Raw genomic sequence first — 22,060 nt, 5'->3', positions numbered from 1 at the left:
TAAAAAGCACACTATTATAGAGATATAAAATTACTGTGAAGAACTTTTCTACCTAGATGACAGCAACTCATTTAATATTCTCTTATGTGTTCAGATTTAAATTCCATAAAGAACAGATAGCCTAATTTCCTGATGGATTTACAAATGTACACAAGGCAAATGAAAAGGAAATGTGGAAGGAAGTATCAACATCCAAAAATGAATTCATTTGGATTCTTACTGTGTGAAGGTTGTAACATTCAAGGTTGGAAAAAGTTAGCTTTTCACAAACAAGGCACATTTTTTTCCTTAATGATTTGTTAAACAGACCTCATGCAACAATCAGCTCTGACACCATCATAAAGGTTTCCTTATTGAAGTGCTGACAACAGATAAACGATCTGTAAGTCAAGTATTGAGTATTTCTGGGAAAGGTATCATGGCATGTCTGATTTGAGACCTGAATATCATGATTGTCAGATCTCTGAGAGATCATGAGAAGTTCTTACATTTAGGAACAAAACTGGTCCTACTGAAATAGGAAACTGGATGTTTGTTGTTGCCAGCTTTTTTCCTTTAAGCAATTTCTGTGCGACTTCTTAAATACTTTTTATCAAAGTCATTTTTGGAAAAGTAGAGCATGGAAGTTGAAGGTATTGCAGTTCCCACATCCAAGCCCATCTGGGTATATTCTTAAGCACTTTTGCAATTGCTTGTTGTGCAATAACTTGGCCAAAAGAAAAGGGCGGAGAGCGGGTGAAAGGTCATTTATCTTGCAACTGAAGACAGAAAGGAGAACAGTTCTGCTCAGCTTAAGTTGCTCTGTCTCTTCCCCCAGAAGAAGCAGCCAACAGGGCAAAAAAGTGTCCTGGACATTGACTTCTCCAAAAGGCTGCAGAGGAACTCAGAAAAGCCTGACAAGGACACAAGTTCATTTCAGCTACAGACTGTGCAGAAAGCTGTAAATGAAAACAGATGTTCCTAATGTTTATGGAAAAGTGACGAATCACCATTTCCTGCAGCATGGCAGATGGTCTGCACAGACTGCACCAAGTAGACATATAATATAAAATGCCATAATGAAAATCATCTGTATTATTTCCTGCATTAATCAATCGTGGAAGTATATCATAAAATATTTTTTCAAGAGAGTGACTTGAGAATATACTGGAAAGAATAAACCCCAAAATTAGCCAAAAACCCAAATGCAGCAACATAGCAACAAAAATTCTGGCAGGTTCTGAATATAACTTTAAATATCTATTGAACTTCTTTTTTAAAAAGGTATTTGAGAAACTAGGCCTTTATATGGAGAGGAATAAGTAATTATAATAAACTTCCATTACATACAAATAACTATAAGTTTGTTTAAAATCAAAGATCACCTTGTCTATAGAATCCAAAAAATGAAACCAGATCCAGCAGCTGGTGAAATATTGTAAAAGTAATGGTTTCAAAACAGAAACCACATTTTAAGAATAAAAGTTTTGGTTTCATACTTGCAAGTGAATTGTGTTTATGTGGCACTTCAGTTATTCAAGCACAGGAAGTACCATTTATTGAGAGCCTAGGATTAGTTATTGAATTAACCAGAGTCTTGAATCCATAAAAACAGTAACTGAAAACAGCAGTGGCAGAGCTACACTCTGTAACACAGCTCAAGTACAGAAACAGGAATCACCACATCCCAAACCTAAGGAGCTTTGCTTGTTTCTACAGCCATCACTGCAGGCTCCCAGAAGCAGTGTTACTGAATTGCAATAAACTATCAGAAGAAAAATACTTCAAGGATGACTTTTGCCAATTTTAAACATCTCTTACACAATTCTTTTCCTGACCTACTACAAAAGACTGTCTGTCATAATGCATGTGTATGACTTAGCAGTGAAGATATATATATTCCTTACATGCTAATAGTCTAATGGATTCACAAAAAATGATATAGCATCCCAGAAAAAGTAGAAAACTAGAAACAAACATAGCCTAGGTTTTAATGGGTAAGCAACAAAAATTCTGGTATGACTGCTACTGTGGAGATCTGCCTTGTTAACTGTAGGGGTTACAGTGTCTGATTGCATAAAATGGCATCCTTGGGAAAAGGTGGGGAGTGAAGCTTTAAAGGTTATGAGAGTTAGGAAATTATAAATGTCAAATAACCTGAAGATGACATAAAGGTAACGGTGAATATTGATCTAGAGGAAAGGTTTGTGAACAAGGAAAACCATATTATTTTTTCTGAGAACAAACTGAGACTAGCAGTATGCTGAGTTTCTAGGTAGAAGACCTCTGAGCAAAGCTGCAAAACAAATTTTAACTTTATAGCAGAAACTTGCTTATTCTTTTTTAATGGCTTGTATCATGACAGGTGTTTCAAACTTTTCAGTTGTATCAAGGGAAGGAACACTACTCTTGCTTTTTCTACTGAATAAGCAGCAAGGAAGGAAGAAAGAGAAGAAGGAAGTGAGAAAGGAAGAGAAGAAAGCAGTGTAACAGGGAGGAGGCGTGTCTGATCTCTCTACTGACCTCTTGAGAGAAGTCAGACTGAAGGAAGGAACAGCTCTAATCTCCATCAGGTGGGATGCAACAGCAGAAGTGGGACTAGTTCTATCAACATGGGATTTGTGCTGAAGGAACAAGCAAGAGGAAACAAATCACATTCCAGTCTCTATCACCAGCTAACACTGCTCCTGTTACCACACCACCTCCTCATCACAGTGCTGCTATAAAACAAGGAACTTCACTGTTAAAACCAACAGAACAAGTTATTGCCCCTTCCATACCAGGCAGAGAATGTATAAAGGCCCAAACTTCATCGACAGTCCATACTGAGGGGTCAGTCTGCACCACTGGTAAGAGGTCGATGCTCTCTGGCATCTTCCTCATCCTCAGCTCCCGAAGCTCCCGCTCCCTCTCCCTCTCACTCTGCCTCCGCAGGCGCGTGGTCATGGCCGTTGGAACAGCGTCTTCATGAGGAGCCAGATCTTCTTCTGCAGATGGATAAGTAATTGGAAGCTGGAAAATGTAGCAACTCCAGTATTAGGCTTTATTTGCAATTCCCAAAGCAGTGCCATAGTTTTAAGCAAATGTTCCACAGACCTGTCTAAGAAAATGATCTCGTGACGCCCCCTCAGGGCCGCTCGGCCGACGCCCGCGTCGCCCAAGACTTTGGCTATCTGACTTCCGATTCCAACGACTGGTCTTGTCTGATGGAAACAGCCCAAATTTCTTAGTGCAACTAAGGCTGTGCCTAAAGAAGTAAGATATATTCAATAATGCACTAGTAGTTTTTTGGACTGAATTTAATAAAGTAACCATAAAATCACAGTGTTGTAGAAATGCTGCTTAATTACAGCAACAGCTGTCACAGAAATACAAGAGAAAGGTATCTCAAAGGCCATTTCATCAAAACCCTCATCTCCTTGTGGGATCAAGTTCATCCAGATTACCCCTGGAAGATGTCTGTCCTTCCCATTTACATTTTATTGCATAGTACAGTTCTGCTCTGAAATGTCCACCAAAAACCTAAAATCACATTGTATTTTCTGGTTCCATTTTCTCTACCTAGCTGATACCCAGTCAAAGGAGGATAGAAGCAAAAATCCCATGTTAAGATTAAAGGACTAAATCTCTTTGTTTTGCTGGTGGTGTCCCAAGAAATACCAAATCAAACATATATATTCCCACTACCTAAATGGGAACATAGCAGATATATGAGAAAGATCATGTCCAGACACACTGATGCCAAAAAAGAGCTAAGTGGTGACTAGAAATGGGAAACTATTCCCCATTTCTAAAACTTATGGTATTAAACATCAACTTTCCAGTTGTTATAATGGAAGATTTTGCATTCAGATGTTGACTCTGAATTCTTGCTCTCTTAACCAGGAGAGATTAATCCATTAGCCAGATAATTATAAACAATAACTACATAAAGTTACCTTTTGGCACAGGATGTGGAGCAGAATCTTTTTGACCGCAGAAACTTATTGGGATATCCCATTTTTCCACAAAATTCACACTTCAGAAGATCATTTTCAATTTCCTCCAGTCCCTCTAAAGAAGGAATGAGGAATAAAGTCAGTTTCAATGACACAAAATTATGTTCACATCTCTCACCTCAAGTAGGCAAAAGATCTTCAAATATTTAACACATTCAATTAAATACTTTGATTAACAGACAATTATGCAAAGCTAAGCAAGTCATAGATTTCATTCTGTCTAGAAAAGATCTTGAGCAAACTGAACCTTAATGAACCCTCAATTAAGTTTTTCAACGAACCTAATCAGTTTTTTGTTGCATTTCAAGCCACCCATGAGCAGGTCTGCCCTCAAACATAGCAAGCAATTAAAAAAGAAGGGTAACATTGCTCATGAATTGCTTCATAAAGAGTTCATTAAGAGAATCAGGCCTTCACAGCAAAAATGCAAACTCTCTGTAACAGCATAATGAATTAACCTTTTAAAGTACTTTCTTTGAAGAAACAGCTGCTAACAACCAAAGGGACTTGTGAAAGCAAAGAAAACATTGAATGCTGTATATATGTAACATTCAATCTATGAAAAAGATTGAAATCTATGAATTGAATCTATTGAATCTATGAAAAAGCTGCGTGCAACAAAGAAAAGGATTATTGCATCTGCGAATTTACAGCTCATTGTTCCAGAGTATTTTTCTCTTACTGATGAGATGAGATGGCCCTTTTCCTGCTCTACAAAAAGCACTAGTGCAGCAAAGAGCTGCAAATACTGAGAAGGGGATTTCTGCCACACACACAATCATACCCTGACTTACTATCAGAAAATCTCCTCTACTCACGTGATGTGTACGTGGATGTGTCACAATGTTGGATGTTACCTACCAGCTCATCCAATGAGTAGTTACAAATTCTCTACATAAACCTAGCACCTGCTGTAAGGAGCTAAACCAATACTAAACCCAAAACTATGAGTGTTTGGATAATTCCACAGAACAGACAGCTGTCTGAAATCTGAGACTCAGCATAATGCTCATACTGAATTAACATCTAATGAAACAAATTATGGACAAAATGACTGCTGCAAAGAGTTTTGATATGGAAGAAGGAATAGAAATCTTTCAAGAGAATTAAAGAAAGACTTGCATTGAGACTAAATTTAAGCAGATCACCAAAAACAGCTCTGATGCTATAAGGATACAAGCTGTGGGAAAGAAAACCCAGGGGTGGCTAAAAAATTCTGAACTTTCAAATCTTAGATGATTTTATACAAAAATGTGTGTTCACAGAATAACTTGGTTTTTCTGGGCCAGGCCACAGTTTGATTCCCATTTCATAGCACACAGAACTGGAGGGGGGAAATGGGCATTTAAGCAAAAACTACAAACCTTCTGCAATCATATCCTCTATCTCTGTGTCTGATGAGTTGTCTGCATGTTTTGTGTTCTGCAAGTCTGATTCAACACACACCACACTCATGATCTGACCCTCCACCAGCAATCTCTTCTCTGCAGGCTGTTCCACCAGCAAAGATGAACGACTGACCTAGTGCAATAAAGGCAAAGCAACAGTGGGTAATTAACATTATTCACAAGAATGAATTATTAAAAACAATATTTGTTTTCAATCTTCTCAGTAGAAGATGATCAGTTTCTACCTCATATCAATGAAGTGTAATTATGTCATAACAAAGCTAATTTCAAATTAAGACTCACTCCTGCTCTGCAGTTTGCAATTATATTTAACAAAGGGAGAAACACATTATATCTACAGAAATGAAGGAATGGGGAAATGAGACACACATTAAATTAGAAAGACAGGCTTTAAATTGTCAGTTTGTGATTTAAAATTTTCAACAGTACTTCTTACCAGCCACCACACTAATTACACCTAGCCCAGTTAAGAGCTTGCCAGTGCTTGAAACAACAAATTGTAGCATTTTAAAATTTTAACAGACTCAGCTCTGAGGTTCAAATTAAGGTATCACTTAAATAGAGGGATCTAAGAGGCAGACAAATGTAAAAAAGTTATTCCAAATGGTAGCCTAAATCCACTCGCTGTAGTTATCTCCAGATATAGCCTACTACTCAAGTCACCCATCAGTGGAGAAAAGGTCAAAACCAACATCTGAAACATAATTCCAGATCTAAATATCAACTAGCCACAAATAACATCATTCTTACAAGAGTTAATTTCAAAGATTAGTAGGAAAAAATTCCTAGCAAATTTAGACTTACAGGGAATGGCTCCAACCCCTCCTGAATCACAAAGCCTTCGATGACGTGGGTCAGGATCTGGGGTTTAACAATAGCCTGTGGAGGTTTGTTTTCTAGGCTGGGAATGCTATTGGGCATGGTTGTGCTGTTGCTCCTTGTGGTTGCTGCTGGAAGCAAAAGAGGGGGTGGTGGAATAGAGGCATGGGAAGGATCAGATGGAGATTTAATTACTGAGGCACTGACTGATGATGTCACTGAAGGCAGTCCCCCATGTTCTGCAAAAAATAACAAAATATGTTATGTTTTATCACTTATGTCCAACCATTGGCTCAGAATCAGGAAGTAAGAGGTGATAAATCCCCAAGACCCATCTCTGCACCCATCAACCCCTAATACAGGCTCTTTCCTAGGCTGTATAGATTCCACTTTTAAAACAAGATGGTTTATCTCAACAGACTATTCCACAAACACACCCTCCTCATGCAAACATTTTCCTTCACTCAGTACCTGCTAGCTACAAACAAAGTTGGCCATTAATTACTCACACAAATCACAAAAGCAAAAGCTATCTTAGTCTGGCATTTGTCCTCACCTGACAAAGGATCTTCTGAATTAAGAGCCTCTCCATTGCCCAAGGTTATGGCTGGTGGGGACAAGGTGGGTGGTGTAGGTGTTCTTGCCATGTGGACACAATCTGAGTCCTCGGGCATCTCCTCTTCACACACATTCTCCACTTGGTAAATCTGCATCCAACAAACTATTGCTTTAGAGAGATTTCCATTCTATCTTAACACCTTAAAAGAGTTGCATAAATACAGTTTTAAAAATAAATTACCAGGTCAAATATGTTCATCTTCTAATAAAATACTAGTTCCCAAAATGCATACCAAACAATAAACTCTGAGGACATCACAATATCTACGACAGCAAAATGGAAGTATTTTGTTACGAACAGCAATACATAAAGAAGCACAGTTCTCCAATCAAACAGAGCAGAGAACCTGTTTCAATATCTTATGTGTATAGTTTACTGTTCTTTTTATTTACACATACATTTGATGCTATTTAAATACATCTGCAAAATGCAAGTTTAATAATAAGTCTGCAGATCGTTCTATCTTATACAGCAGTGTAATCAAGCTGAGTATTTCAGAAGAGTACACCAAGACTATCAAGCATTAGTGGTTATAAGAGGTTTTAAGGTCTTTCCCTCAGAAGTATTGAAATAAATTTACATAAATTCCTGACAGCAGATTAAAATGTAAAACATCACCCTGTCAAAAGCAAACCTGGCTCCTACTCTTTTGTCCAATTTCTCCATGAAATACCAGAGTTGAGATTATTACCCTCTTTAAATAAATTGAAAATGAACAGCACACCTCCTTCCTTAACCTGTTGATAGCCTCAAAAAAGCCTACAAGAGCTGCTGATTCTTTTGCTCATCTTAATCTCATTAGCAATTTACCACTAAAGCCCAGCAACACCATCTTAAATGTCAGCCTTATTTGCAAAACATTTTATTTTCCTGTACATCATTTTAATCTAGTGATTGAAGGCAAAACCCTCAATTACAAATTGCAGACATCTGAGACAAATACCGGACCAAATTAAATGGTGGTGATGAGAATTGCCAAAACAGCATCAAAATTCCCCTATTCTTTTATGAAGAGGATATTTTTATGTTAGTAAAAAATAAATAATCCAGAAACCTATCATCTTAATAACCTGATATGCACCTTCCACCTAGTATAGATTGTTCTAATCAAAATCTATTTGTATTGAGGTAAAAGTTTACAGTCCTCATGTCACATTTACCAAAATTCTTTATGTAAGCATTGTCATGTTTACTTACTTTTTTAAACTTCAAATACATTGCAATTTCATTAAGAAACAAGATTTTAGATCTTAAATTTACATTTTCATGATTCCTGGTTTATATTCTTGACTGATGATCCATTACAAAAAAGCCAACAAAAAAACCCCAAACCAAAACATGAAACAGAAGGAAAATGTCTATGATTTTCTTAAAACTCTGTTCTGTAATCAATAGGTTTCTTGTCCCCTGTCTAGCACCTGATTTAGGTCGCTTTGAAGTCAATGGGCCTGACTCAGGGAAAGAATAAAGGATGCAATGTTAGCACTCACCACTGGAGTTTCAATCGGAACTGACGGCTGCACCTGCAGATTTACTGCGACGGTCTGTGGCGGTGGAAGAGTTTGAAATGGCAGCTGGACCAAAGCCTCTGCAGCAGGAAGTTCCTCCTCAGAAACCAAAGTGTTTTGAACCAAAACCTGGCCCTGGGACAGAATTTCAGGCTGCACTTGTAAAGACTGCACAGACTGCAGGGGCAGCGGTTGAATCTGAGTCGAGGGTGCTGAGAGCTGAGGCGGAGCTGCCAGAGGGATGGGAGCGGATTGCAGGGCTGGATACTGCTGGTGTGGCGTGGAGGACACGAGCTGCTGGCCCGGGGAAACCAGGCTGGGCGGCTCCACGGCCCCGATGTGCACGGCGGGCGAGGGCGGCAGCGGCAGGTGCTGCGGGAGGCTCAGCGGCTGCGATGGCCGCGCGGGGTTGGCGGCGGCCGCCTGGGGAGCGGCCGGCTCGGGCTGCAGAGCCGCTGGCACCAGCGAGCTGGCCTGGGACTGGATAAGGGCTTGAGGGTGAATAATTATGGTGGGTGACTGACTCGGGGAGTGGGACGGCGGAGGGGACACCACCACTGACTGCTGAGCTGACTGGGACGGCGTAGGGGAGAGCGTGAGAGGGGGAGGATGGATGTGGATAGGGGAGCAGTGGGACTGGGCGCTGCTGGGCGCCGGAGGCAGCGCATGGCTGGGCAGGGGCAGACAGTGCTGGGATGGAGGCGGCTCCTGGCCCGGAGGAGTCTGAAGTGCAATCGGCTGGACTTGCTGCTGCTGCTGCTGCAGGATCAGCTGATGATGGGAAATCTTTGGAGGTGGTGAATGAAGTGGGATCTGCTGATGTTTTACTAGAGAATGAGGTTGCAATGGAGAATATGAAGCTGCGAGGGAAGGGAAAAAAGTATTTATTAAAATTAGTATTTATTTCTTCAAATTCTGAAAATATTGTAAAATACCTCAAAAATTCTCACCCTAAAGATCAGCACAATATTTTTAATACTTCCAATATTTGTTTAAAAATATCTTCTTTGACAGCACACAAGAACAATTTATTAGGGTAGTATATCAATTTCCAAAGCAAAATGCAGCAATGAACAAATGAATATGGCCATGCTTTTTACATATAGAAAGACACTTTCTATAAAGAAGTATCTAAATTTAGCTTTTTGCTGCTAGGTCTAATATTATTGCTGATCCAGCCTTATTTAAGAATTTCACACAACTTTAAATGGATTTAACCTTTGCTTTGAAACAGACTGGAAGAGAAATGATAAGTACAACAGGATTTGCTGATTTGAGTTTTAGGTTAAAACTCAGATAATACCATGCTAAGAGACTAAATAAAATTCCAAGAGTTTAGTATAAATTTAAACCATTTGAAAGCATTTGCCTGAACTTGAACACAGCAACTGAGAGGCACAAACCTAAAAATAGTGCAGCTTCCAGAGAAATCATCACCTTTAAGCGAACCAGTGACTCACCAGCCATTTCTTACAGCACACACACATTTTCCTCCACATGCAAACCTCTTCTTGCTTTGTTTTGTCCACTTGAGAAACAACTCATTTATGTAGGTTTTTTTTTTTTTGTTCTGCTATTAAGTATGGGGCTTTTTCTTACCAACATGAGTTCTGAGAGCATTAGAGCTCAATACCTCCAGAATGTCTGCCTCCAAGTCCCACTCTTTCTCTAAAAGCTGTCATTAAGCCAAGCTACATTCCACAGAATTCAGACCAATGGTCTAGGCTACCATCACTTTTTCAAAATAAGAAAGCTAAGATGCAAATATGCTGCATGCAGTGTAAGTGCCTCTCTAACCAAGTACAGGTTATTTTGATTTATCTTGATACAAAATACTGAAATTTTAGCATCGTTACCTCTGTGTTTATAAAAATACTTGATATAAGAACATTCTCATGACACAGACAACACAGAAAAAAGAAACAAACCACTAATAAAATGGATTTAGATGGGAGCAAGAGGCTTGAGGTGGTTTCAGCCCACATTTTGCTGCCCAGAGATGGGATGGCATGTCCTGACAATAAACGTACAGAGAGAGACCAGGAATGAGAATCATGTCTGTGCTGTGACTCAACAGGGTATTGCAGTTGCTATATTGTGCTTCTATTGTGATTTAAGAACATTCCTGCTTCTGCTTAATCAAAATCCTATGCAACATCCAATACCAACAAATAAGTGAATTTACTAATAAAATTTGACTCTGTTCATGTGGAACACCTACAATACCACGGTCAGAGAACACTGAACTCTGACAGAACCATAGCTTCCCACAGCTCCACACTGATCCCACCTGGTGCAATGAGGTGGTGGATGCTGGATGTCCGTGTGACGGGCGTGCTGCGGCACTCTGGGGCGGGGCTCTCCCCTTTCCTATTGCTCTCTGAGGGATCTGAGCTGCCCTTGGAGCTGCTGGCAGCCTTACTGGGGCACAGCGACTGGCTTTGGCTGCTGCTCTTTGGTGGGCCATTCTGTGAACTTGACAACACACCCAGCTTCTGACTGCGCACCGTCAAGTTCTGAACCTGGGAAATGAGCAAAACGCGAAAAGACCCGAACTCTATAAATAGCTGTGATAATTATCAGGCAAAACCAGCCAAAAAAAAATTACATTTTGTAATGCTTCTCATCCTATGTGATCACAAGAAGCTAAAAATCTGCATATCAAAGTATCTTTAAAGCCATAAAATTTAGAGGATAGCGATCTTTATTACTTCAGTGATAAATACAGAAGTCTTTTTTCCCTTTTTGGATTTTTAAAAGAAATGGAAATTGTTAATTAATTTGAATTAAAACTTTCATTTTTCTCTTTTATTGTGCCTTCAAAGTAAGTAACACAAGGCATCTTAAGCAAAGGCAAATTTATTTTTACAGACACTGCAGAAGTGCAGTGGTTTGTGAGTGAGCTTCCAGACACCACCATAAACCAGAGCCTTTGGTGGTCAGTGGGACCAGAGTCTTCTCTGCTATCTGTGTGCTAACAAAACTGAGACCTTTCTTTTTTTCAAGACACCTCCAATGTAACATGAAACAAAAGGTTTGCTTTTTGAAATGTATTATCAGTCAGGGATCATTTTCACTGAAGGCTGTTACCACACCCAGATTCTGCACATAATGATCCCAGATCTCCAATGCTATGTGCTGAGCTAAAATTTCATTTTCAAGGGTAATGTCTACCCTTGTAGCACTAATTTACATCATCTTTTACAAAAAAAAGAGGACTAATTATTATCACTATTCCCTATTTTGATTACGTAATCCCTGCTGCACTCAACAGTTAGTACCTGTGTAATGAACAGCCAGTTTACATTTCACTTCTCACTGCTCTGTGTGTCACCACAGGGCACACTCAAACCCAAGACAACAGTGCCTGCTTCCTCACTGGCATTCAGGAGGCATTTACAGCCATCCTGCCACAGTGAGGACAAATCCTTCAGCACACCTTCCAAGGTAAGGTCACTCAGCTGGAGTTTGGCAGAGCCACCCCAGCAGCCCATCTGCTCTCTGGTCTGGGGTGAAAGTAAAGCAAGAAAAACTAAAGCACAACATTTCCTTACTTTTCAGTTTTGTCCCACTTGACGGGGCAGACCTTTAATAAGTTTAGACAAGCTCACCTGAGTAGCTGCAGACTGACAGGAAGATGAGGAGGATGAGGAGACAACAGGAATGTCAGACTGGACAGCAGCCACAGTGGTCGCAGGAGTAAAAATAAGCTGTTAAGCAAGAAAAAAATACACATTAACAGACTAAAATGTTAAAAATCTGTGAAAGAAATGTATGTATCTTAAAGAGATACATACTTCCACATACTGATGTACAGCTTCTAAGATTGACTTTTTTACTTTTAGATTAATTCATTTAAAGAACTATTTATCATGGTAATTTTAGTAAACCAAGAAAATAATAGAGAATAGAAACAAAGAAAACAAAAGAGAATATAATATATATAATAATATATTTGTTATAATATAATATATATAATATAATTTATATTTGTTATAATATAATATATTATATATAATATAATAATTATACATAATAATTATATATAATAATATATATATAATATATTTGTTCTGCATGTCGAGAAAATCTTTGAGATAAATAAACACATCTATGAACTTTCATACAAGCACATAAGAGGACTTTCCCTTCAATACTACAAATTAGTGGAAAAATAAAAGACAAAAGAGCAGCCCAATATCTACTATACTTAAGAAAGAGAGCTTAGATCTTCCAACAGGGACAGATCAAAGGCAAACTTTGCAAGAACTGTAATCAAAACTTACCATCTGAGCTCGGAGATACATTTGAGCCTGGCTGGCACTCAGGGTGGGAGAGGTGCTGCCCAGCAACATCGTCTGTTGGGTGATGCTGCTGCTGGTGGTGTTGGAGGTCTGAGAACGGCTTATTATCTGTGCAGGTGTAGGAGAGGTGGAGAGGTTAATCTAAGGAAACAAAAATATTGCTTCTGTCATGGAAATTCCATCACCCTAAGGGCTAAAGCCAGAAAGCCTTGACAAAAATGGCAGGGGCAGTTGGAGTCTCTGAACTGTGAAGATATCAAAAATATATTGAGCTAATCATCACAAAATTGGATTCTGGCAAGCTTGTACGTTTTTATTCTTAAACTGCAAGCAACCACTTTGCAGTAAATAATAATAAGCAGTTACAAGTATAAACACTGATATGAAGTCTGAAAAATATGTCTCATAGAAATACACATTTACTGAATATGTAGAATGAGATTTCAATATTTTAAGAAAAAAACACCTGAACTTTAATATTTAAGATCTTTAAGTGTTTATATTAACTGCCTGGACTGGTATCTTCTATTATACAACCTAATCAGGACACTTTGTGCCACCACCTATGGACTTTCAATCCTCATTTCACATATGCACACTGAAAAACGACTGAAGACTAAAACCTTCTCCAATTTCCTATTAAATGCTCAAGAACCACTCTTTAGCATCTTCTTAAAAAAAGAAGCTGTTGTGTCTTTGCTTTTTCTCTTTTTCTCTAACGAGTCTAACAGAGTTAAGTGCCCAGCTCTTTTTCATCACTTACTTAAAAGATTTCCTTGAAAAACCCCAGCCCAATTAGTTTGTTAGTTTAACATCAGACATCTTAATAGAATTTACCTCCAAAATTCAATGAATAATGGTTTTACTTTTAACAACTGTAAGCCAAGCCAAGCTATGAGAGCTTAAAAAAATACACAGTTAAATCACTGAAGCTATGCACTGAAGTCATGAACAGCTTGAGGGTGTGATTAATAAGCAGGATGTCTGTAGGACTAAAAAATCCTACTTCAGACAGCTGTAAAACTGTACAGAAGATACCGTGCATGTCTGACAATGGCACTTAAAGAAATACAGCATGAACTGAACACAGAGCTGCTCACAACTGAAACCTGAGCACATGCCTAGAACATGGGAAGTGAAACTGCAAAAAAGATGAATGATAAAAGATGATAATCAATAAAAGAATGAATACTATAAACATTTAATCTCTATCATAAACATATGTGAGCATTGACTTGGATTCTTTAGATTTACTGCTATTTAATCCCTGATACATAGTTATGATTTTCACCTACAGTAGTGCCCTGAATAAAGAAACTAACGTAGAAAATCCAGTAAGAAATCATGTAAGAGATGAGAGCTCAGGGAGTGATTTCTGCAGGAGTTTGTACAGCCACTGGTGCTTCTGGAGTGAGCAGCTGCCCCTCAGAGCATCAGGAGGGGTCTGGGACTTGGGAAGCCAACACTGGCCACCAACAATCACACACAGCACCCAGCACTTACTACAGAGTCATCATCCTGCTCACTGTGTCTGTAGCATTAATTTTAACAATACAAACTGAAATGCTACTCATATTTTCTGGTTTTCCCTGTAGCCATAGAACAACCAAGCAGGGTTGGGAATGGAGGGAGGGCTTGGTGCAGTTACGTACCGAGGTCTGCGACATGCTTGACTGCTGAGTGACACTCCCAGTGGGGGAAGTACATTGCCTCCCACCTGACAGGCTTGCCTAAATAGCAAGAATATGTGTCAAACAGTGAAATCAGAAAGTGCTTAAGTGATGTTCATTTTATTGCATAAACCATCAGAAACAGCCCTCTCTACCCTTACCTTTCTGTGAGTTAACAGTAAGATGCTTTACTCAGTGGAAATAGAGTGCACTCTGCACTATGGAATGCTACCTGCAACGTGCTAAGTTCCTTGAAGTCCTACCAAATTTCAGACATGTAATTCTTTCAGATCAAGACCTGAAGAAAAATGATCAGAGGTAAAGTCTGCCAAACTGCTAACGATGGAGCTAAGTGATCACTTCACTACCTGTGGTGCTCAGAACTTAAAATGCAATATCTAGATCTCATGTCATAATTTTATTGTGATTAGAATCTTCTAAAAATATATAAATGCTGTACAGAACAGCCTCATATTCTGGAATGGTAACTTATGTATGCACATCAAGTGTCTGTCACAGGATGCTATTCCAGCCCTTCAGATGAATAACAGGGACAGTGATTTAGGTTTCTGTATGAACAGAACCAAAACTTCTCAGCCTTTCCTGACCTGATTTTCTTTGCTCTGTCTCAGTAACTGTATATCCACATAGAAATCCATCACAACAAAAAAAGACAAATCAACATATTACCACAATCGAATGAAAAAGGTATAGAAGAAAAAGCCAGGAGCAAAAATGAGTCAGTCCAGCTCTGACACCAAACAGCCATATCCCTGAGGTCCATAACTCCATTTAGCATTTCCCTGTGTAAAATCATTAACAACCACCTCTCTGCAAGATCATACTCTCAATCCAAGGCAAACTGAGGTCAAAGGAAATCTTGCCACTGATTTAATTCAAAATGGGTCTCCTCCAGTGATCACTAATGTTAAAAGCTGGGTTTCAGATATGTAATGTCATTTACCTCCTACATTTTCACACTCAGGGTTAAAATTTAATTTTGCCATTACTTATAATGCAGCCAGATGTGAGGCAAAACACACTAAGATGCCAGATGTTCATTATTTTTTATTTCACTAAGATAGAATGCCATTCATTGCTTCCCCCACCAACTTTTAGAGAAAATCATGGGATGAAGATTGAAGTAGTCTATTTTTAATATTTATTTTATTACTGCTTGATGATTTACATGATGCATTATAATGTATGCAATAAAGCATGGAATGGTTGCCTACTGGAGCATCTATACCGCTGGACAAAATCCTCCAAACAGTTTGGAGGATGATACAATTTAAAGTAACAACATCATTAAAATATAACAGTGAATTATCACGAGGCATTAAGCTCAGGCACTTAAGCTGTTATAATGTTTGACAATGACTGTAGTCCTGCTCTAGACAATTCATGATTCTTTTTCAGCAATCTTCACTCTCACCTGTGGAACAGTTGCCAGACTCTGAAATTGGGTACTGCTTAAGTGCTGCTGCTGCAGAGCAGCAGTCTGCAGCATTAGATGCTGCTGCTGGGCTGCGTACATCTGCTGGAGGTACTGAGCAGCTGAGCTAGGAGGACGATGCAAGGCCTGCTGAATAACCTGTGATGAATCAGTAGGTAATTAATTACAATTACAAAGCACTCACCATCCTGACATGATATTTAACTTTATCCTTACAAGGAAATAAAGCCAAATAAATTTTTTCACATCAATTAGGTCATACTGATCTTGCTCCCTCACTGTTCTTGACCAAGTCACAGAATATTGTCAACATCAACATATTCCCATTCTCAAGGACAGCCTGACAATACAGCATCATCCCGAACACATCATCTCAGCCTCTCAGCTGCTTGTCAACACATCCTACATCATGTTCTGCTTTTTAAGAGATCAGAGTAGTGTGTGAGAAACCCAATTATCAAACACAACAGAATGGACTGTACGGAGTTCAAGGAGACATAATTTAAAGAACAGCAAGAAGGAGCTGGATCCCAAGCAGGACGTATCCACACAAATACCTTGGATCCCTCTAATCAAAGTCAGTCAAACAAACAGCTTTATTTTGCAAAGGTTTATGTTAATAATCTGCCCCTCAGCAAATGGTGAACAAACTCAACTTTCTATCACAGCATTTCCCCTACCCTTATTTGGGAGACAGGCCTACCCTGAACTATCCCTAAGTGGTCTGAGGCCCTCCAGTAAACATCTCCTGAAAACCAGCAAGCCAGCTATGGAGAAGGACAACAGCAGTAAGGAATGACAAGTTAACCCTGTGAAGTGCCCTCAGTGCTCAGAGCTCTGTGCAGGACAGGGAGGCAGCCCCAGGCCCAGTACCTGGACAGCATGTCTGTCAGAGCCGCTGTAGACGGAGATCTGCGGCAGCGGCGTGCGCGAGGTGGAGGTGGTGGTGACGGTCGTGGTGGGTGCGGAACATGTCGTTGTGTTGGCTTCATTCTCCATAGCTGTGCAGCGTTTGTCCAGCCTGCTGGGAGTCACACAGAACTGGTTCACAAGCAAGGCCACAACGTGCTGATTTTAATGCAAAAAATGTTTTGCTGAGAGGACTATTTCCAAAGGCAAGTGTCACAGAATCACAGAGTGGTTTGGGTTGGAGGGACCTTAAAGACCATTTTGTCCCACCCCCTGCCACAGCAGGGTCACCTTTCAACACACCAGGTTGCTTCAAGCCCCATCCAACCTGGCCTTGAACACTTGCAGAGATGAGGCAGCCACAACCTCCATAGGGCCTCACCAATCCTATAGTAAAGAATTTCTTAATAACTAATCTTAGTTTGTAGCATTTGCTATTACTTGATGCAATCTCAAGAGATGTAGTTATAATCTAAGATCCATCAAAAGTAGCAATAAAGAACCAATTTAGGAATACATCCAAGATTTCCAGCCAGCTGCACAGGACAAGTAGCACCTTGCTCACCCCCACAGCCCAGGAATGAATATGCTGACTGACCCTGGACACTGAGCAAAACCTGCTCTTGGCAAAAATCACCACTGAAATGCTGTGTCTGGGGAGAGAGGGAAAGGATACAGGAAAAAATCCTTTTAACAGCAATACCTCACACAATACGGCAAGAATCAAGGAAGAAATTACCTATTTAAGCACCTCAAATGATCCTCCCCAGCCTTATGCAGCTTCCCTCTGTTGCAAAGCACAAAATGTCATCTTTATAACTGAAATGAATCACAAACCTCAATGTATGTTACGGGGGTGTTTACTGCAGTTTCTTTTTCAGTCTTTGTATTACGATTAACAGGAAATCACATAGTAGCTGTTTATTGCTTTCCCAAGGATGCCAAAAAAAGGGAGGGTTGAGAAGATGTTTCCTTCTTACCATAAAGAGGGGCTCAGAGAAATAATCAAGAGAAAGCTGCAATGTCCTAGAAAAAAAGCAGCTTTGACAAGTTCTTAACAAACCGCCCATTGGACGCTGCATCAAATGGGAATATAATCAGGAGTTTCAACTCACGCAGCTGGAAGCAGAACAGGACACTGCCAGGCTGCCACCCTCACCTCCCAAAACACAACTGCTCTGCAAGCAGAGCGCTGCACATGATGCTGCAGCTCCTGGGGACCTGCAACAACTAAACTGTAACACACACACGGCCACATAAACACCTCTTGCCTACCCTTGTATTGGACACTCGCATGGACTTTGCCATGAAAGAAAATTTGTGGCAATCAAGGATGCTTTAAACACAGAGATGCCTGCTATTAGAACTGAAGAAAAAATAGGATTTGCTGTTAAAAATGCAGGTCTGTTGTGCATTGCTGATGCCACTCGTGCACCTACATCAGGGCACAAGTTAACATACTTGGGTTCCCACTCCAACTGCAATAAACACAGCATCATTTCTAAAACCACTTTACATTAATTTCACATAATGAAAATATATTAAAAAAAAATCCTGTCTCCTTCAGTGGACATTAAAAGCACCTCAAAATACTTACACCTACAACTAGTCTAGCTAGTTTTTGCAGAGTTATACAATCAGTTAAATTAGCTTAAAACAACATTAGATGTCTCATTTCCTTCATTCTCAGCCACGTTTTTGGTGTCTTATAAGCAAGATGTGTAACATATCCCACTTATAACTATTCCATCACAAGTTTACTCCATGAGAGCTGTTAATCCTTTTGCTCAAAATTATTTTAAAAAATAGTATTGTCATTGCTCAGGTTGTTCTCACAAAAGATGTACAATGAAAAAAGGATGTATAGTAAGGAGCTCCTAAATTTTTGCTCAGCAGCTCCATCTCTCCTCTGACACCTCACCTTGCGCAGGCATCAGATGCTAAATTGTAAGAAAATTAATTTTGTTTAATGATGAAGACCTTGCAATGATGCTCCCTGAGCAACGTTAACTCAAAACAATCTCCATAATGCAAAGTAAGTTTAAGAAAACACACTAACTTAAAACAATCACTACACATTTAAGTGAGCCCAAAATACAAAGCACAACAGAAAACTCTATTGAAAATGTGTATTTATTCAAGCAGTAACAGTACAAGACACCACATAACTTCAAGTTACATTGTGCATAAGGTAGATAGTCCAAAGTTTTGTTTCTTTATATTTTTCTGGGTCAAAACACCACCTGAAGTAAAAAAAATACCTGCTGTCCTATACCAATTAACAAACTACCCTCATAGTGGACACACGAATGTCATTACTCATGTTTTGGAAAGTTTCAGTAAATGCCATGGTAATAACAAACCCCGCTGACAACCCACATCCACAACCACAACCATCCACACCACATGGTTTATTCTTCTTTTTTTTTTTTTTTCAATTCACAACCTCTCCCTGCAACTCCAAGGGAACAAACCACAAAAAACCCAAATTAAATAAAATTTTCCACCAAGCCTAACCCCTACATGTATTCCGGTATTTGACAGACAGCTCCGAAATAATAATAAAATAATAATAATAATAATAATAACGAAGGTTTGCTCTGTGGGAATACACCCCACGGCACGCGGAGCAGCGGCCCCGCGCTCAGGGGCCCCGGTGCCCCCTGGCCGGCCGCCCCCCGCCCAGGCCGGGCTGACCCACCCTCAGCCCCCGCCTCGCCCAGCCCGGCCCCGCCACCGCCCCCTCAGGAGAGCAAAGGCAGGCGGGCGGGAGGGGCCGGCCCGGCCCGGCGCCGGGGCGCGGTCAGGGCGCAGGTTCCCCGCCCCCGCGGCCCGGCCGGGGCCCCGCGGCTGCCGCTGCCCGCGCTCCGCGCGCCCCGCCGGGACACTCGCCTGGGACGCGCCGCTCAAGGCGCCGCCGCCGCCGCCATTTTCTCGCCTCCCTCACGGGGGAGGTGCCGCGCGCGCGCGGGGCGCGGCCGCCGCCGCGCACGTGACGGGACCCGCCGCCATGTTGGCGGCGCCCGTGAGGGGCCGGGGCTGAGGGAGACCCGCGGCGGAGACGGGGAATTGAAATGTGCGGTGTTTTCAGCCCAAATAACCTATCGATTTACCTGCGTAACAAAACAGGGAACCTCTTTCAAGTGCCTCCTACACTTAGCAGCTGTTGCTCAGACACTGTTAGCAGTGCATCCATCCTAATCACGGTGTGAGCATCTCTTTCCTTTCTGAGGCTTTGCTTCCTTCCATCCTTCCTGCCACTCACCAGCTCAAGGCATTGTGTGAATATGAGTTAACTACCTCTGGTCTCTCTTGCATCATGCCTTGTTGTTTTAGCACCTGATACATACACACCTACAAGTCTTTACTGTAAGTACAGAAAGTCTGTATTTGGATGACTTTGGGAGGTGCCTTCAGGCTAAATCCTCCGTGCCATGCCTGAGAGAGTTCAAGAAGTGTCTGGACAATGCACTCATGCACATGGTGTGGCTCTTGGAGATGTCCTGTGGAGGGTTAAAAGTTGCACCTGATGATCCTGATATTTCTTAGGCCATCACCACAGAAGCCAGCTGCGGGATCCCCATGGAAGGGTCAGGGCTGTGGAGGCCACACCGGGGGATCCCAGAATGGACTTTAGGAATTCCATTTGGAATGGAAGCCCATTTGATGGAGTCTACACAGAGAAGCGGTGGAGTCCCCATCCCTGAAAGCGTTCAAGGAACAACTGGACATGACATTCAGGACTCTGTTCTGGTTGACAAGGTGGGAATTGATCAAAAGTTGGAACTCAGTGATCTTGGAGGTCTTTTCCAGCCTAAATGATTCTTTGGTTCTAGGATCCCTAACAGTTGAGATAGCTAAGTTCTTTGCAAAGAAAAGAGACTCAGCACTGTCTAACAAAACTCAAATACCTGCCAAGGCATTAGAGATGAGCTTAAACTATTTACAGGTGAAACAGTTGCACTGAGCACAGGTGAGATGCCTGTGACAAGTAGTGACAACAGGTATAATGAGGATGCCTTCTTTCTGTAAAATATGACATAATTCAGCAGGAGAAAATGGAGACTTTTCATAGGTTAAAAGTGTGGGGAGAATGATGACCCATTTTGAATTAGTCTTGGAAATCCTCTAGGATTGCTTGCAGTGATAAGGTGGCTTATGATTTGCAGCTTTAATAAAATACCTTTTGTTAACCATCCTGCTTCACCCCTAGTTGAAACACATCCTTCATGTTACTTTCTTTAAAAACATCTCAGCCATTAGATAAAAGGGAATTAAAGCTTTGCCTGAAATTAACACATTGTCTTGTGGACAGTGCACATCACAGGAAGTCTCCAGAATTCCCACAGAAAACACTTTGGTCAGCAGTCTTTGTAAGGAAGGCATTGCCATTGCCTCTGAACAGCTCCTCTTGCCCCTCGGCTCTGTGCTGGCTGCTAAAGGGCAGTGTTCTGCCTTTGCCATGGATTTGTGTTAAAATCCTGAATTTTCTGTCACCTCCCAAATTAGCTTGGCAGCAACCACAACAGTGGAGGAGTCATGGTGTGAACAGATTGCCAAGGTGCATAGTTGGATGTGTCTGGTGCTGTTTTTCCTAATGCTGGGATGGGTTTGGTTTTTTCTAACAGCTCAGATGCAGAGCCTGGTCCTTGGGTGGACAGCATCTGCTTCCTAAGAACAACCACAATGGGCATCTCTGGTTCTTTAAGCCTTAGAACAAGGGCAGTTCCAGAATGGCTGGACCTGGAAGGGCCCCAGATGCCATCCACTTCCAACCCCCTGCCATAGGCAGGGGCACCTTCCACTCCCCAAGCCCCGTCCAACCTGGTGAGTCTGGGTGCTTCAAGGGATGGGGCAGCCACAGCTTCTCTGGGTAATGTGTGTCAGGGCCTCATCATCCTCATAGGGAATAATTTCTTCCTAATATCTAATCTAACAATTCTCTCTTTAAATTTAAAGCCATTCTTTCTTGTTCTGTCACTCCATGTCCTTGTCCAAGTCCCTCGCCGGCTCTCTTGGAGACAACTTTAGGCACTGGAGGGGGCTCTAAGGTTTCCCTGGAGCCTTGCTGTCTCTGGGCTGAACAACCTCTCAGCCTGTCTCCAGAGCAGAGGAGCTCCGATTCTTGGACCCTCTCCTTTGCCTCCTCTGGACTCGCTCCAGCAGCAGCAGCACATTTTTCTGTGGATGGAGCAGACCGCAGAGCAGGACCCCAGCACTGCAGGTGCTCAGTATGAGGTGGAGAATCCCCTGCTGCCCACGCTGCTGGGGAGCAGCCCCATCGCTACTTGGGTAGAACAAGTTTCCCTCCTTGGCTCCCTATCACGGCAGCCACCCGTGGCTGAGGCACCGCGCAGCCCGAATCCCGCTCCGCTCCCGCCGCGCCGGC

The 22,060-nt window shown here is 41.3% G+C and overlaps 1 protein-coding gene across 4 annotated transcripts in view; it reads right to left on the bottom strand.

Annotated features, from left to right (window-relative positions):
* The window catches only part of PHC3 (polyhomeotic homolog 3), a 29,178-nt gene extending 9,572 nt beyond the window's left edge, over positions 1 to 19,606 (bottom strand). Inside the window, exons 1-14 of one of the 4 annotated variants that reach the window (XM_036388606.2) lie at positions 19,564 to 19,606; positions 16,636 to 16,783; positions 15,742 to 15,900; positions 14,289 to 14,366; positions 12,619 to 12,777; positions 11,944 to 12,042; positions 10,623 to 10,854; positions 8,315 to 9,192; positions 6,762 to 6,912; positions 6,191 to 6,444; positions 5,342 to 5,498; positions 3,918 to 4,032; positions 3,076 to 3,226; positions 2,760 to 2,991 (exon numbers count right to left, since the gene is read on the bottom strand). In XM_036388606.2, coding sequence (XP_036244499.1) covers positions 2,760 to 2,991; positions 3,076 to 3,226; positions 3,918 to 4,032; positions 5,342 to 5,498; positions 6,191 to 6,444; positions 6,762 to 6,912; positions 8,315 to 9,192; positions 10,623 to 10,854; positions 11,944 to 12,042; positions 12,619 to 12,777; positions 14,289 to 14,366; positions 15,742 to 15,900; positions 16,636 to 16,761 — 2,791 coding nt within the window. In that variant the 5' untranslated portion in view covers positions 16,762 to 16,783; positions 19,564 to 19,606. The remainder of the gene's footprint in view (positions 1 to 2,759; positions 2,992 to 3,075; positions 3,227 to 3,917; positions 4,033 to 5,341; positions 5,499 to 6,190; positions 6,445 to 6,761; positions 6,913 to 8,314; positions 9,193 to 10,622; positions 10,855 to 11,943; positions 12,043 to 12,618; positions 12,778 to 14,288; positions 14,367 to 15,741; positions 15,901 to 16,635; positions 16,784 to 19,563) is intronic. The other 3 variants (XM_036388607.2, XM_036388608.2, XM_036388609.2) reach the window with 3 other exon arrangements.
* Positions 19,607 to 22,060: the final 2,454 nt, after the last annotated feature.

Source organism: Molothrus ater, chromosome 10, assembly GCF_012460135.2.
Source record: "Molothrus ater isolate BHLD 08-10-18 breed brown headed cowbird chromosome 10, BPBGC_Mater_1.1, whole genome shotgun sequence".
Lineage (NCBI taxonomy): Eukaryota > Metazoa > Chordata > Aves > Passeriformes > Icteridae > Molothrus > Molothrus ater.
Note: the sequence above shows the minus strand (reverse complement) of the source record. Positions and strands in the feature narration are given on the sequence as shown.